This window comes from Chionomys nivalis, chromosome 11, assembly GCF_950005125.1.
Source record: "Chionomys nivalis chromosome 11, mChiNiv1.1, whole genome shotgun sequence".
Taxonomy (NCBI): domain Eukaryota; kingdom Metazoa; phylum Chordata; class Mammalia; order Rodentia; family Cricetidae; genus Chionomys; species Chionomys nivalis.
This window is the reverse complement of record NC_080096.1, coordinates 968,556-984,291: the sequence shown is the minus strand read 5'-3', so window position 1 is coordinate 984,291 and position 15,736 is coordinate 968,556. Positions and strand designations below refer to the sequence as shown.

The window sequence follows — 15,736 nt, the reverse complement described above, 5'->3', positions numbered from 1 at the left end:
AGTTACTAGCTGCTGACTGTGAAGAGTCTTGGAGCAGACCCAGGATGAAAAGCTGTTCCGCTAACTGTGCCCTTTGTTCCTTCTACATGGAAGCCTTGATGCATGGAAAAGCTGGACCCCTTTATTAGGAGCTGCCTGTCACGTGCTCTGATGGCTTCAGGTCCTCAGGCTGCTGAGGGAAGCAGCTAAGGGGTGTCTGTAGGGCCCGAGGTGGCCTCCTGAGTTTCCATGACCTCATACAAGAAGGCACCACAGTGGCACCTTGGGCCCGAGCCTCCACCAGGTGATCAAGAGAGTAATGACTTCTCTTGTTTGTTTTTGTTTTTCAAGACGGGGTTTCTCTGTGAAACAGTCCTGGAAGTCCTGAAACTCGCTTTGTAGACCAGGCTGGCCTCAAACTCACAGAGATTTGCCTGCCTCTGCCTCCCGAATGCTGGGATTAAAGGCATGTACCACCACCACCTCGCGAGTAATGACTTCTTAAACCACCTCCAGGTCCCCCATCTCGGCCTTTACGGGTGCTTCAGACACAGTCACATGGGTCATCTTCTGGGTGCTTCCCTGTCCAGATATGTTCCCAGTTCTGAGATTTATAGGAAGGCATTTCAAGTATGGGGCTCTGGAATCTGGGGCTCCCGGATCTGCTTCTGCCTTGGTGAAAATGGTTCCAATGTAGCCCAGTGACAGGCACAGGACAGATACCAATGCATAGGCTGGTGTCATCAATACTGATGCTTCTCCTTTCCAAATCCCCTCCTCCAGTGTCATCCTCTATTAGCCCCCTTTTGGGGGGACCCCGACCCCATTGCTTCCCCTGTATAGAGTGTAAGTTTACCCTAGATTTTACGGGTCTCCCTAGGCTGCCCCTGCCCTCATCCTTCTTGTCTAGTCCTGTGGCAGAGAAACGAACGACAGGGAAACACAGCCAGTAGCCAGCTGCCAGGTCAGGGCTTTATTTCATGCTGGGACCAAAGAGGCCTCGTAATGCCCTTCTCCCCCAGTTCACCACGAGAGTCGTCCTCCACCCCCACTCTCCTCTCTGATCCTGATCCCACAGAGCAAAAGCCTAGAAATCAGGAACATTCTGAGTCTAAAAATTCACAGCTCCCAAGAGCCCAGCTTCAGGGTCAGGTCAGCTGTGGCCCTCTATGCAAAACCCATCCTGCTCCATCGGCAAGAAGTGCTGGACGGTCTTTAGGACAAAGCTCAGGAAACTGCAGCTTCCTCACCGCCCCACTTTGAGACCCACAAAGAAGGCTGTTCCTCCAGAAGTTTCTGGGAGCCACCACCCCCAGCAGGGGGGTGCGTTAAAGTGGCTGGTGTACCGTGTACTGCGTACCCCTGTCACATGGTATATGCTGCCCAGTAGATGATGTTGACAGCCGCGAAAGCTGCAGGGAACACAGCTCGGGCATAGATGTCAATGGTGTCTGCATCGATGGGTTTGAGTCTGGAACGGATACCTCCTGGACCCCCTGGGCGGGACACCCCCTCTTTCTTTGCCTCCACTTCCACAGACCTATAGGAGCCCATGAGGTTCCCAGGGACACGGCCCTGACGACGGGAGATGGCCAACTCCTGGCTGACCCCAGCAGCCGAGAGGGAGAAGAGGACAATGGCATTCCTCACATCCATCTACAGAGGGTAGGGAGAGGAGACAGAAGGACGGTGCTGAGGACACCTGGCTGACCAGGGCTCTTGTACAGTACCCTGTTCAGGTCAATAGAAGTATTCCTGTCTGTACTTATAAAATCATATCGCAGACTGTGCTGAGGAGCCATTCCCCGGGAGCAGGGACTCACGGGCCAGAAGCGACCTTCATGAGCTGGCCAGCAGAAGGCCAGCACTTTCTGTTGCCCTGTGCCCAGCAGGGGTCCTTCTTGACTTGATCCTGAACCCTGAGACTAGCCCACCCAGCTTCTCACCTCTTTCCTTGGCTTTGTGACCTTGACCTTGGCCTTTCGTTTCTTCCTGTAGTCTGCGTTGAAGTGGGCAAAGGCGTACTCCACCAGGGCAGCAAACACAAACACGTAGCAGATCCAGAAATACACATCCAGGGCCTTGATAGCTGAAGCCCGTGGCAGGGAGGAGCGGGCACTCACCATGAGCGTGGTCATCGTCAGCACAGTGGTGATGCCTGGTGGGTATGGGTGGCCATTGCGGGAGCCCTGCCATCTCTTTCCCACCCTAGCCAGCAGTGTCTGGGTCCCAGCAGGAGGGGAGGGAGTTCTTCAGCCTTCCACTCCCACCCTAGGCTCCTGAGACCAACCCTGCACAGGGCAGACAGAACGAGGTGTGGAGGCCAGGAGATCAGTTTGTAGCTGGCAAGGTGGCCCAGGCTTTGCATAGCCCTTCCATCAGAGAGACAAGTCTCATACCTAGAGACACCCTGGCAGGCACCGCTGCCTGGCTAATCCAGAAGGAGACCCAGGACATGGCAACCAGGAGGACAGAGGGCATGTAAGACTGGATGATGTAGACACCCCGGTTCCTCCGAAGCTGGAAGTGCAAGCTGAGCCTCGGGAACTGGCCAGCTGTGGGGACAACCCATTGTCAGATGAGCTCTTCCCCCAACCACTCCATCTACCCCAGAGACCTCAGGAGGGGACTCGTTTGTTTATTTGGCTTTACGAGGCTCAGAAGACCCTAGAAAATCCACCTTCCATTCCTTGCCTTAGGCCTGTCCACAAAGACGTTGGGTTATTTAGACAAAGGAGAGAAGGGTTTAAGTTGGTTGAATTGGTTCTGAACAACTGCCCCCGCCCCCCATCTCTACGCCTTCTGCCCCACTCTGTGTGTAAAAGCACACACTGAAAGGACAGGTGGCCAAGGAAGGGGCTTGGTCCTAAAGGTAAGAACCTACAACACCCATCCTCATGTACTGGGAAGAAATAACCCAGAAACCTGGCTCTATGGCATGGCAGTGTGTACCCACTCCATCCGAGCCCAGCCAGCGGCACCCAGTTCATGCCTAACTCAGCAGTTTTTCCAGCTGCGTCCTCAGCCCTCAGAACAGGCTGGCAGCTCAGTTATGAAGCACAAGGCACCTGCAGGCAGCTCACGGGAATGCCCCCACGTTACCCGACTTGAAGTTCATCAACTCCGTGGTGAAGCGGTAACTGGTGATGGTGAACTGGGCCAGCTGCAGCCTGTCCAGTCCGTGGATCTGCTCCTGGTTTTCTGACCAGTAATAGACAATGTCCTCAGAAGAGTAGCCATCTGTAAGAGAGCCCACCATCGGGCAGCCTCAGAGGGCATGCCCCATCGATATGAGCCTGAGGGGTGGGGCTGACCAGGTGACAGCAGCAGAGACCCCATCCATTCAGATTCAGTCAGGGAGAGTGTTCTTGGCTCTGGCACAACAGTCTACATTTCTGGGAAGGCTAATAGGGCCAGAGGTGCCAGCAAAATCGGAGCCATCCTTGATAGAGGATGCCCAGAGGCCCAGGTGAGAGAGCCTGGTTGCCACAGACAGATTTTCCAGGCTCTTCTTCACCCGTGCCGGTTAAGTTCCCTTAGGCCTTCCAGCCTACACATCTCCTATACAGGCTACTTCCCTATAGGGAACCCTGTCCTAGAAGCTTCCCTGGTCCTGGGCTGCACAGCCTCACAGTCCTGATGGTCCTGCTCCACTGGAGGAGCCAGCACAGCCAATCAGAAAGGAGCCTACCCCACCTCAGGGAGGGCACTCACAGCTCTCCAGCTCCAGCACGCACTCCTGCTCATCCATGGGGTACTTGGCGAGGTCCATGTCGCAGGCCACTGTGGAGGTGATGCTGTATAGGCAGAGTGGGCTGGTGAGGTCACGGTATCCCTGCCCCTAGACAGCAGATAATCCCCCTGCACCAACACAGAGGAACCTCCTGCTCATCGGGACCTGTTTAGCATGCTCTGGCATCTGGGCAAAAACCAAAAACTAGGGTAGTCTTAATAGACATTTGTAACTGCCAAGAAATGGATTTCACTTATTCTATTTTCCTTAAAATGCTTGGGTGTTCGTCCAAGTTGCAGGTTTATGAGGCAAGAATCTGCCTCAGCTCCCCCAGTACAGCCTAAGGGACAGCTGATAATTATGGGGGTCGGGGGTGGGGGACAGGCTCACTGTTGCCAAATAAACTGATTTTCCAGGAAAGACCAACATTTAGATTCTTATGTAAAATCTCTTGATTCTTTTTGTTTTGTTTTTTGTTTGTTTGTTTTTGTTTTTTGAGACAGGCTTTCTCTATTAACAGCCCTGACTGTCTTGGAACTTGTTTTGTAGACCGGGTTGGCCTTAAACTCACAGAGATTTGCCTGCCTCTGCCTCCCAAGTACATGGATTAAAAGCAAGCACTACCACATTCAAAAAAAAAATCTCTTGATTTTTTTATGGTAATGATACCTTCATTGTTCCAAGGCACCTGTTTGAAAACAGGCGTTCAAATGTGTGCACATGTCCATATATGTCACAAGAGCCCAGAGGTAGGAGCAGCATGTCCATGACTAGATCAGGGGATGGACGATGTGCTCCTACCATGCAATGTGATACCGTTTAGCCCTGGAGGGGAGTCAAGCCCCAACATGTTACAACACAGATGGACCTTGAAGACACAATACTGAAAGAAGTCAGACATAAGAGGCTGCACAGCGTGTGAATCCACTGCCATGAAATATCCACCAAAGGCAAACGTGTGAGGACAGAAGCAGGGCGGGTGGTGGCTAAGGTCTTCAGGCTGCGTAGGTGTGAGGCACAGCTATAATCTCGGCACATGGGAGGTAATGGCCGGAGAACCAAGAGTTCAAGGCCAGCCTTGGTTATATAGTAATTAGTTCAAAGTCAGTCTGAGCTACCTGAGACCACGTCCCAACAACTGAGTGACTGATACAATGGTTCAGCGGTAAAGGTTCTTCCACTGCGGTCAAAGTGGGTTTGATCCCTGGGAGCCACACGGTGGAAGGAGAGCACTGACTCCTATAAGTCTTCCTTTGACCTTCACTGATGTGGGATTCCCCTCCGTACGCTATGAATATGTTTTATTACCATTGGTAAATAAAGAAGCTGCTTTGTGAGGCTGGAGGGATGGCTCAGTGGTTAAGAGCATTGCCCGCTCTTTCAAAGGTCCTGAGTTCAATTCCCAGCAACCACATGGTGGCTCACAACCATCTGCAATGAGGTCTGGTACCCTCTTCTGTATAAATAATAAATATTTTTTTAAAAAGAAGCTGCTTTGGCCTGTGGCAGGGCAGAATATAGTTGGGCAGGGAAACTAAACTGAATTCCAGGGGAGAGGTGGAGTCAGGCAGACGCCATGTGGCTGTCCAAGAAGCAAAATGTGAGGTGATAAACCACAAGTCTTGTGGTAAAAGATAAAATAATAGAAATGGATTAATTTAAGATGTAAGAGCTAGCTAGAAATATGCCTAAGCTATTGGACAAACAGTGTTGTAATTAATATAGTTTTGTGTGATTATTTGAATCTCAGTGGCCGGGAAGTGAAAGTACAGTCTCCATTTTCACACACATGCCACATACACATGCAAACATGCATGCACAAACCCGAAGTGTGACTGCTTGATGGATAAGCATCTTGGTGCCCCAGATAGCGGTGCCCCCTTTGGGGTGATTGAATGTCACAGAGGCAGTTAAGGGTTAGATTTCAGAGGCCAACTGTGCTAAAATATTTCCTATAAAATGGTGGATATAAATTATACAGATTTAATGTGATTTGAAAAACAGAAACATCTGTCTAACTCCTGTAACATCTGGAGCTAATGCCAGCTAAGCAGCCTCTGAGGGTACAATGAGCATCCGTCTCTATCGTTCATGTCTCTGTGACCTGGGAGACTGAGGGTCTGTGCCTGAGCAGCACGGGAAGGCAGGCCCCGCTCACCGGATGCTGTATAAAATCACACCGTCAGGCTGCAAGCGGATAAGCTTGTTCTCCACAGTCACATCATGGAACCAGGCAGACTTGGCATTCACAATGAAGGTGTCAGGAAGCCAGAGCTTGTCCACAAAGCGACTGTCCAGACCTAGGGTCTCGTTGGTATGGTTGTAAGACAGCCTGCTGTCCCGCCAACTCTGGTGCAGGAACACTGTCATGGTGTATTCCTGTAGAGAAGGAGGGCCAACACTGTCACAGTCATCCCTTGCTGTCCTCCTGGTGGCACACGAACCAGGGAGCAGTATCATCCGGCACCTACCATGTTTGCCTCTGAGATGTGGTCAATGCTGGCTACCTCTAGAGCAAGGGCCACGTTCACGGGGGGACCTGTGAGAAGCAGGGGCCAGCTAAAGTTTTAGTAGAAACCACAGCCTGGCACCCCAGCTGCCCTCTGAGGCTAGTCCAAACAGACAGGACAGAGGAAGAATCAAGAGTTTTTCCAGGAACTTGGAGTTGGTACACATTTGCACAATGCCTGGGGAGATTCCTCTTCCATCTGGGACGGCTGGGGCTTGAAATCCAATAACCCCCTGGAGCTGCCAAACCAGGACCCAGCAGAACCCACACCCGCAGCAAACCCAGGGTTGGAGCTGTTCCTGTTTGCCTAGGACCCTGCCCCCATCAGCTGCCGGTACCTCCAATGCCCGGCCGGAAGTTCCGGGCATAGCCCTCCATTAGGCCATCCAGGTTAGGGAGCCAGGATATCTCCAGGTTGGAGCCCACGTAGTCCCCAATATCGTTCATTGCTCTGGGAACACAAAGCCAACTGGTTACAGCAGGCAGAGCACCAGGGCCTGGGGGTGGAGCACTGTCCTCGGTACCTACACCAAGGAAAAACAAGTGCCAGCCCCTTTGGGCCCTTTAGGCAAGACACAGGACAATGCAGAGGTCCTCCACACTTCTGTCACCTTCCAGCATTAGGGACCTTCTTGTCTCCTGTGCCCACCTCAGGCTATAGGCAAAGCTCCCAGACTCCCTTGAGGGTCACCCTAGTCCCCTTCCTTCACATGTTCATGGAAGAAAATCAAAGGCTTGGCAAGCCATTGCCCGTGTCCCAATCCCTAGAGCTTGTGCCCAAAGCAAAGGACCCCAGCCCAACAAGAGCACATGGCCTCCTGTCAGCAAAGTTTCCTGGCTTGAGAGAAAGGAGAGTGAGAGGTGCCCAGAAACTCAGGTGGGGTGCTATCCTCTCAGGAGAGTCTCTCTTCCCCCGCTCCCAGGTGACCATGATATCTAGGACTCAGCCTGACCCTGGAGCAGTTGGGGACAGGTGAACACAGCAGCCTGCGCTGGCCTTGCTGTTCCCAGCAGAGCTACCAGGTAGGATAGAAAGGCAGGGAAAATCTTGGGGACATGAGAAGGAGAGGAGCCCACTCACTCTGGAATCCAGGTGAAGCTTCTCGGCAGCAGAGAAGCAAGAATTACGCACAATTAACAACTTCTTAAGGTCTTTTTTCTTCCCAGGAGTAAATTTGTAGATTCTAGGAATCTCACCAGAAACTCCATTTACAGGAGAATAAATACCTAAATACCCTTTGTATAATTCCAGTGCCTTCTGGTTTTTACCTTATCAGATTATAATCCAAGGTGTTGCCTGAGCCACCTTTCAATCTCACTTACCAAGAGGGAAAAAGGAAAAGATAAAAGGTTTCTTAGCAACCTTTTGAGATGCAACTTGAAAGCCACCCCCCCCACCCCGAAAAAAAGGATTTATGGCTAATGCCAAGATAACTAATTGAGATGGCTGTCTACTTTACTTTTCCTTGCTTGCTTCTGGAACACATGTGCACACTAATTATGGCCTTCTTTCTGAGTGATTTCCCTTCTCTTAGTTCTCATGTTTATATTAAAATAGCAATAATAAAATCTGGCCTTGTAATTCCAACACTTGGGAAGCAGAGACAGAGACAGGCAGCTGCCTATGAGTTCAGAAAGCCAAACCTGGTTTGTCCAGTGAGTTCCAAGTCAGCCAGAGCTATAGAATGAGATCCTGTCTCTGAATAAATACCTACCATCTCCATCTCTGCTTGATACACTGGCTAGTACTGAAATTTTCCTGTGCTGAAGTCACAAATACCAGTTTGGCCTGAGTTGTGGTCCCTAAAAGTGTCGGGGAACTCCTCAGGCTGCTGAGGTAGCCATGTGGACTTCCCTCCAATGGATTCAAAACTATGAGGTAAACATCAGGACCCACCCTGCCACCAGCAGACACAGCAAGAGCACGGAGCCCTAAGTAGCCTCTCCGTTCTTTCTTCTGCTTGCTGGAACCGAGTTCCCAGTTGTCATTTCCACCCCTCAGTGTGGGACGTTATCTGAGAATAAGGTCCTTGTGAGTGTCACTGGGATAAGGCCACCTTGGAGCACGGCAGGCCTCTTAGTAGAAAACAGATGGCAGAGATGGGAAGGCAGGTGAGGACAAGGGTGCCTCCACAAGATGAGGAGTGCTGACTATGGCCACCTACTGCCACTAGAAGGGGGAGGGAAGCCCAGGGCAACCGTCCTCACAGACATTCCAGAGAGTCTGGGGTTTCTGGCCTTCAGGAGTACAAAGAAAAATTTCCTGTTGTTTGCATAATGTGTTGTGGCAACCTAAGACACTAATGCGTGCTAAGCTCCTGCCCCCAGGGAAATGGTTCGCAATTAAGAGGAGGACTCGCCTAAAAAGAGGGGAACAGTACTGGGTAGGCAAGGAGTTAGACCTGAGGAAAATGCAGCTGCATCTTGGTAACTGTGTCTTGGTCAGAGAATCCCTTTGTGGGTCAACACCCTTGGGGCTTCCGGGAGGTTGTTCCCTATATACCAGAAACCAAAGCACCAGGACATCCTCCCACGCTAACAAAGTCTGCATCCTCAAGAGACCCTATGACATCGTAATATCTCTTGCATTGTGATGCTGACACATCCTTTTTGTGTGAGTCATGAAAATACATATCAGAAAGGAAGATCCTGTCCACCATGATTTGGGAGGGAAAAAGTATTATCTTACCCCCATGAAAATACCACCCACTGCATAAATATTCATAAAAACATCTTTAAAATCCACAACCCAGATCCACTGAGTTTCTCTCTGCCTTTGCGCAGCCCACTCCAGTCTCTTTTAGGGTACTTGCTTTGCTAAAAAAGCTTCTACTTAAATTGTCTATGTCTCTTGACAGAATTCCTTCCTTCTAGAAGACAAGAATCAACAGATCTCCTTAACAGCCTCTCAGTAAACCTCTTGTTACTCTGACCATCCTGTTCCAGGGACAAGAGAGTAACTTTGGATATGGCTTCCAGGTCCTCAGTCTGGGATGTGGAGGAAGTCTGAGCCAGCCCTACCTGGCACTACCAGAAATGAGGCCTTTTGCCTGGTCTCTCAGTAAGACCACTGCAACAGTCCACTCAGCCCTCTTGGGTACTGAATGCCTGGCTGTCCTCTGTGCATTGCCTGCTTCTCTATATGAGCATCTCTCAGTAACCTGACACATACTTAGTAAGGTACGCTGGTGACCTTGGGTCTGGCTGCCCCACAGAGATCCTGTCTGTGCCTTCACTTTACCAACTGAGCCATTTCTCCAGACCATCAAGTAACCCCTCTCTAAGGCTGAGCCACAGACAGAGAGTCGCAGCCCAGGTTAGGGAGAGGGCTGGTCTCGTGGGAAGAGATGACGGGAATAGTGCTGATAATTTTACAGGTGGGGTCTCAGGATCTCCTTTGCCTAGGCTGCAGGCTATACAGAGGGACAGCCTCCTGAAGAAAGTGACGGCAGGACAGAGAAAGTTCTGGATTGTGAACAGGACATGACCAGTGGCCGTGACGAGGCAGAGGTGGATATGAAGGGCCCTGGAGACAGGGAAAGCTTCAATCTGGAGTCAGGGCAGGGATTCTGAACAGCAGGTCTCATAGTTAAAATTCACGTTTTTGTTTTTGTTTTTTGTTTGGAGACAAGGTTTCTCTGTACCTTTGGAGCCTATCCTGGAACTAGCTCTTGTAGACCAGGCTGGCCTTGAACTCACAGAGATCCGCCTGCCTCTGCCTCCTGAGTGCTGGGATTAAAGGTGTGCGCCACCGTGGCCTGGCTAAAATTTACGTTTTTAACACACGGTTCTGTCAGGTTTGGTGGTACAGGGCTGTGATCTCAGAGATGGAGGTAGGAGGATCAGGAATTTAAGGCCAGCCTCAGATATATAGTGAGTTCAAGGCCAGACTGGGCTACGGGAGACACGTTTCTAAGAACCAAAATGGAGGGGGACAAGCAAACAAATAATAACACCAGCAAACTCTACGCAGTCCTGCTAGAACTGACGTAGCCTGGGGTGCCAGGCAGAGCTGTGCCTTTCCCTGCGCACGGTAAGACTGTGCTCCTGTGACTTTATTTGCTCTCGGGTAGGAGCCCTAAAGTCTTCCTAAGTTGGGGAGGCACAAGTAGCAGATGGTCCAAGCCTCCACTCTCCGTCCCGTAGTTCTTTTATCTACTTATATCCCGGTCTTTGAAGAGGTTGGCCAGGTATCAAAATCTTCCAAATCTCTAATCTACCAGGTACTACCACTTTAGCCTATCACGACGGGCTAGACAAGGTGTCTGGATCTATTGTTTATTCCAAACAGAAAGAGATTGCTTCCCAGCAGTCCCTGAGAGGGATAGATGGAGCTGGGGAGGAGACAATGCAGCTACAGGGTGTGAAACGGTTAAATTAAGACCAGTCTCTCACAAAGTACAATTAGGCATGCAAATGGAAGTCATCCTGAAGGCCAGATGTGAAGAGACTCAAAATGGGCTTTATTTTTGGACTACCCAGCTGTCATCCAGCCAGTGTGGAATGAGGCCATCAGGAGACACTGTCCTTCCTGGCCCTGTCTTAGGGCAATGACACACGTGTGCGTGTATCTCCTCTGTCCTTATCCTAGGTCCGCTGGGAACTTGAAAGCAATCCTTCAGGAAGATTGTCTTCAATTGGCAGAGCCAAAACAGTAAACCAAGTTCTGGGAGCAAGAGAGGAGACAATACCCACTACAGTGTCTTCCTGCTGGGAGAATGGCTGCCATCTTTCTACTGTGAATAAGTACAGAGGACTAGGATGAGGAAGGATCGGCTACGTGCCAGATTTTGGGGCCTGAAGTCCACAGCTCCTGCAGCTCTGCTGTTATTTGTGGTTTTGCAGAGCAGGTGTGCTAATGGACACATGTTCTGCACTCACGGAACATAACACGGGGTGGAGAGGTCCCCATTCTTACTAGTAAGTTACAGTTATTTCGGCAGAGGGCTGCAGGTTCTCCCAGCTCCCTTGGAGACCATTGATAACCTAAGGTTGGAATATTATTTGGATCTAGAGACATTTGGACAGACTCGTGAACACATGTCAGGCTTTGGTTTAGAGATTCAAAGTCTTGGGGCAGAGCAGGCACAGTGAAAACACTCTAGCTACCCCCTTGAACTACTTCTGGTGTGTTATGGGAACTCCCTCCCACTCCCCCCACTGAGAAACGAACCCACCCTGTGCCTCTGGAGACAGAAAGGGAAAGTGGGTGCAGCTGAACCAGGCAGCGGATGCTCCTCGCTGCAGCATGCATCCACTGCGCACACACAAGCCCACGGATCCCACAGCTCCACTTTTAGAGCAGCATGCGCCTTGCTAGCATCCCAGTTACCAAGGCAAAGAAGAGCATCGCGACCATCGCACTGTGAGCGCCAAGGAGATGGAGGTGCCAGCAGCCTGGGAGGGACACACACACGAGTGTGCAGTTGACAAGCCTGGTGCCCACCCTATATGCAGGTCTTCACACTCTGCACCCATCCCACAACATAGGACATGTACACTTTTTCCTGTCACAGTCTTTCCCACAAAGAAGCACTGAGGTCAAGACTGAGGAGAATCTGGAGGCAAAGAGAAGAGGAGAAGTGGGTCTAAAACTGTCTGAAAAGGCCCTGCACGGTCAGCACCTTGCTAAACCTGAAGGTCACCACAAGGACCGAATTCACAGCTATGTCTTCGGCTCCTTCCCACCCTGAAGGAATCCTTCAGCCCTGACATCCTGCTCCACATTGTGTTATTGTCAGGCCAAGTCCTGCAGAAGTCTGGACAGAACCTTCCAAGACTAAACTTTTTAAATATGACAAGACGGTGCCTCTGCTCAGTCAGAGGATGGCATCCTCCAATTTATGCACGGTGCCATGCCACATAAGGTTAGGATAATGACAAGCCTCAGGCTTGAGCCCCTCAGCTTTTCTACCCAAGAAAACAGGTCCACAGCCCCCTACCCAGCGCCTCAGAAGCTTCATACAGGCCGGGGTTTAGAATTTCTTTTCATTTCTTTTTTTAATTTGGGGAAGGGGATGGGCTATACATGCAAATTTGAGGGGGGGTCTGGAGAATTTCCCAGCAAGCAACCTATAAATAGGCCCTGTAAATAGAATAAATAGACACAAAATGAGCTTCATGTCGGCACAGGACAGGGTTCGCCACCAAACGAGTTTAGGAGCCATGCTCAGGCTGAAGTGTTGGGGTGTCAGAACCTCTCGAGTTTCAAATTCTTGGCCAGGTGGCCATAGACAAGGCCAGCATCTGACCCCAGAGCCTCAAACACGACAGTCATAGCTGTGCCTCACCCTCCTTTCTGAAAAGAAGGGAAGTAAAGCCCACAGGGACTCAAAGGAACAAAGCCCTTTCCACGGCACTGCTGGTCAGAGGCTCACGGTCAGTGCCCATTCTCTGGTCTCCAACCTAGTTCTAGCATTTGTAGCCAGACCTTCTGGACTTGTTCCCTACCTGCCAACAAAGAAACGCAGACACCTGCATGACCTGCTTCCTGGACCTCCATGGCCAAATTATAGCTGGCATGCAGCCATATCTGTTCCTCAACCCTCTCCGTGTCTGTTCATCAGTCAGCCATCAAGTCTAGGGCATGAGGGGCCTGCTTTGACCATTTACTGCCTCTTTATCCAAATAATTTTCACAAAGGCCCCTCACTCATGACTCACGGCAGCTGACTCTGCCCAAGGTGACCAAGGTGACCAAGGTTGGGTTTTAGGTTCCAGAGAGCGGAGAAAGAAGATAGGGACTGTGGCTTGTTGCTGGTTACTGAGAGGGAGCTCCAGCCAAGGCCTCCACTCTGAGTCTTCTCGCTCTGGGGAAACCGCAGTCACCTTCCACGGTGGGCATGCGACGGGACTACTTGGGTGCCATTCACCTGCAGTCAGGATTCCGTCTGTAAACTTTGAAGTAACTCCTGAAAGGAGACCCACAGTCGCCTCTGCCCTACTGACAGGGTTGGGACAAACGTACCTGAGGTGTCAGTCCAAGTCAGAGGCAATGGGTGGTCATTTCCCCCACTACCTCAAGGGTAGACCTGCCCCCTCCCCCCAGCCCCAGTTCTCAAGTCTTTCCCTTCTTTTTGCCCCCAGTTCATCCTGCCGAGATTCATTCAGTTCAGCACCTGGAAGGGCACCAGCGTGGCAGGAACCAGCTCACGTGAGAAGCGGCCAAGGCCCAGGATCAATAGAGCTGTCCATATAGCCTGACCTGGAGGCTCCAACCCCTCCCCGCCTAGCAGCGTTCAGCACCGGGGATGACGGACAGCACCCGGGCTGCAAGGAGAGGTCGGCGGGGTTCTCAGAACTGGAAGAACAGCACGCACAAAGCAGACCTGGGAGGACCTGGGGTGAAGACTAAGGGTCCAGGCAACTCCGAACTCTGCCCCACCGAAGGCGCCCGCCAAAGGACGAGTCCCTCCCGCCCCACATAGTCCCCGGCCGGCCCGGGAGGCGCTCACCTGGCGCCGTGGTGCGGCTGCGCGCCCAGCAGCAGGAGCGGCAGCAGTAGCCAAACCAACATGTCCATGGCCTTGCGGGCTCTGCGCGGGACAAGTCCGTCCAGCCCCGGCGCGAGCAAAGTTGCTTCGCCTCTGGCCGCGCGGCGGCACAAGAAGGGCGGGAGCACGAAGGAGAGAGGCGCGGGTGCAAGGGGAGGACGGATCGCTGAGCCCGCCCCGCCCCGCCCCGCGCTCCAGTCCCACCCCCGCGTGCGCTCCCCGCCTCACCCTGGAGGCTCCTGTACGCCCCAAAACACCCCGTGGTCGCTCCATTGCACTCTCTAAGCCTCTCGTGCGCTCCCTGTCCCCTCCATTGCCCGCTAGGAGTCAGGCGCCCCAGACCCTCTGAATGCTACCCTTGCTGTCAACAAACAGGTTCCTCCTCCACGTGTCTGCCAGGAGCACAAGCAATGAGGGGCGCAAGACCTCTGCGTACTTCGTTGGACAGGTAGTGCAAAACCTCATCCCTAAGGCGGTGCTTGTTTGGGAGGTTTGTTTCCTGGTTTGCCTAGGCAAGGGGCGTCCCTGAAACCGTCATGTCCTCTATCAGGGAACAGCATCTGCCTCCCCTCCCCGCACCACACACACACACACACACACACACACACACATCCAGACGACCTCCCCCACCACGGAGAGAGCTGTTGGCACTATTGGCTATCTCTCTGAGCTGTGGTAAAAAACCTCCTTGACAAGAGAGGATTCTGATATCTGAGTCTGGGATGGTCAGACCCCATCTCACCTGGACACACCTGGCCACACCAATTAGGACAGGTCCTGCTGACAATGCTGACATTGATCCTCCGTAGAGAAGCAGAAGCACATCCCCCATTTTTAAAAATTACCCCTTTTACTTTTGAAATTATAGTTCTATCATCTTCCCCTCTCTTTTTCTCCCCTCAATCTCTCACATATACTCCTCTTTCCTCTCTCTCAAGTTCATGGCCTCTGCGTCATTAATTGTTACATGCAAACATGTGTATATGTATACATATATATCCCTGATATAACCTGCTTGGTCTGTGTAATGTTACTTGTGTTTTGTTTTCAGGCGTGATCATTGGATATTTGGACAACCAATTAGTGTCCTCTTCCCTAGACGTATTTTCCATTTTGATTCTTTTGACTACAAAATGTTGGAGGAGCTCCTTTAAAAAAATAATCTATTTTTTATTTTGTGTTCATTGTTGTCTTACCTACCTGTATGTGTGTGTCAAAGTTTCAGAAGCCCTAGGCAGGTGTGAGTCGCCATGTGAGTGTTGGGAATTGAACCTGGGACCTCTGGAAGAGTAGTCAGTGCTCTCAGCCACTGAGCCATCTCTCCAGCCCTGGAGGGTTCCCTCTAATCACAAACTTTAGCCATTTACTGACCTCACTGGATGCCTGGAATCACACAAAACACTTTACAATGGGCAGACTTGGGGCTGGAGAGATGGCTCAGCTGTTAGGAACACTGGTTCAATTCCCAGCACCCACATGGCAGCTCACAGCTGTCTGTAACTACATCCCAGGGGTCTGGACACCTTTACACAGACAAAACACCAATGCACGCTGGGCAGTGGTGGCGCACGCCTTTAATCCCAGCACTCAGGAAGCAAAGGCAGGTGGATCTCTGTGAGTTTGAGGCTAGCCTGGTCAACAAGAGCTAGTTCCAGGATAGGCTTCAAAGCTACAGAGAAACCCTGTAAATACTTTTTTTAAAAAATGGGAAATTCAGCCTACCAATGGTGTATACACTACACCTGGAGTTCTAGGTACTTGGGAGACTGAAGCAGAAGATTAGTTGTTAGATCCAGCCTAATCAAGAATGTCTTTAACTCAAGTAGCCTAAGTCCCCTGGGGATACCTAGCCAGTAGCTAGAGCTGGCTAGACAGAGGTGTGCAGAACAAGATGGGTTATGGAGCTTCTAGCACAAGGCACTCCTTAGACTTTTTTATTGTTTTGCTTCATTTTTGAGACGGGGTCAGATGTAGTCTAGGTTGGCCTTGAACTTGCCAAGGATGGCTCTGAACTCCTGATCAT

General features: G+C 51.2%; 1 protein-coding gene across 2 annotated transcripts; it reads right to left on the bottom strand.

The window, feature by feature from the left end:
• Nucleotides 1–932: 932 nt before the first annotated feature.
• On the bottom strand, nt 933–13,847 carry Gabrd (gamma-aminobutyric acid type A receptor subunit delta). Of its 2 annotated transcripts, XM_057785622.1 has the most exons (9): nt 13,675–13,846; nt 6,560–6,672; nt 6,184–6,251; nt 5,871–6,091; nt 3,694–3,776; nt 3,082–3,219; nt 2,379–2,534; nt 1,926–2,137; nt 933–1,635 (listed from the first exon to the last, which is right to left on the bottom strand). In XM_057785622.1, the coding sequence occupies exons 1-9, from the start codon at nt 13,740–13,742 to the stop codon at nt 1,345–1,347; spliced, it is 1,350 nt and encodes a 449-aa protein (XP_057641605.1). In that variant the 5' UTR covers nt 13,743–13,846; the 3' UTR covers nt 933–1,344. The 2 variants fall into 2 exon arrangements, with proteins under 2 accessions (XP_057641605.1, XP_057641606.1); XM_057785623.1 differs by lacking the exon at nt 2,379–2,534 and having other exon boundaries at nt 13,675–13,847.
• Nucleotides 13,848–15,736: the final 1,889 nt, after the last annotated feature.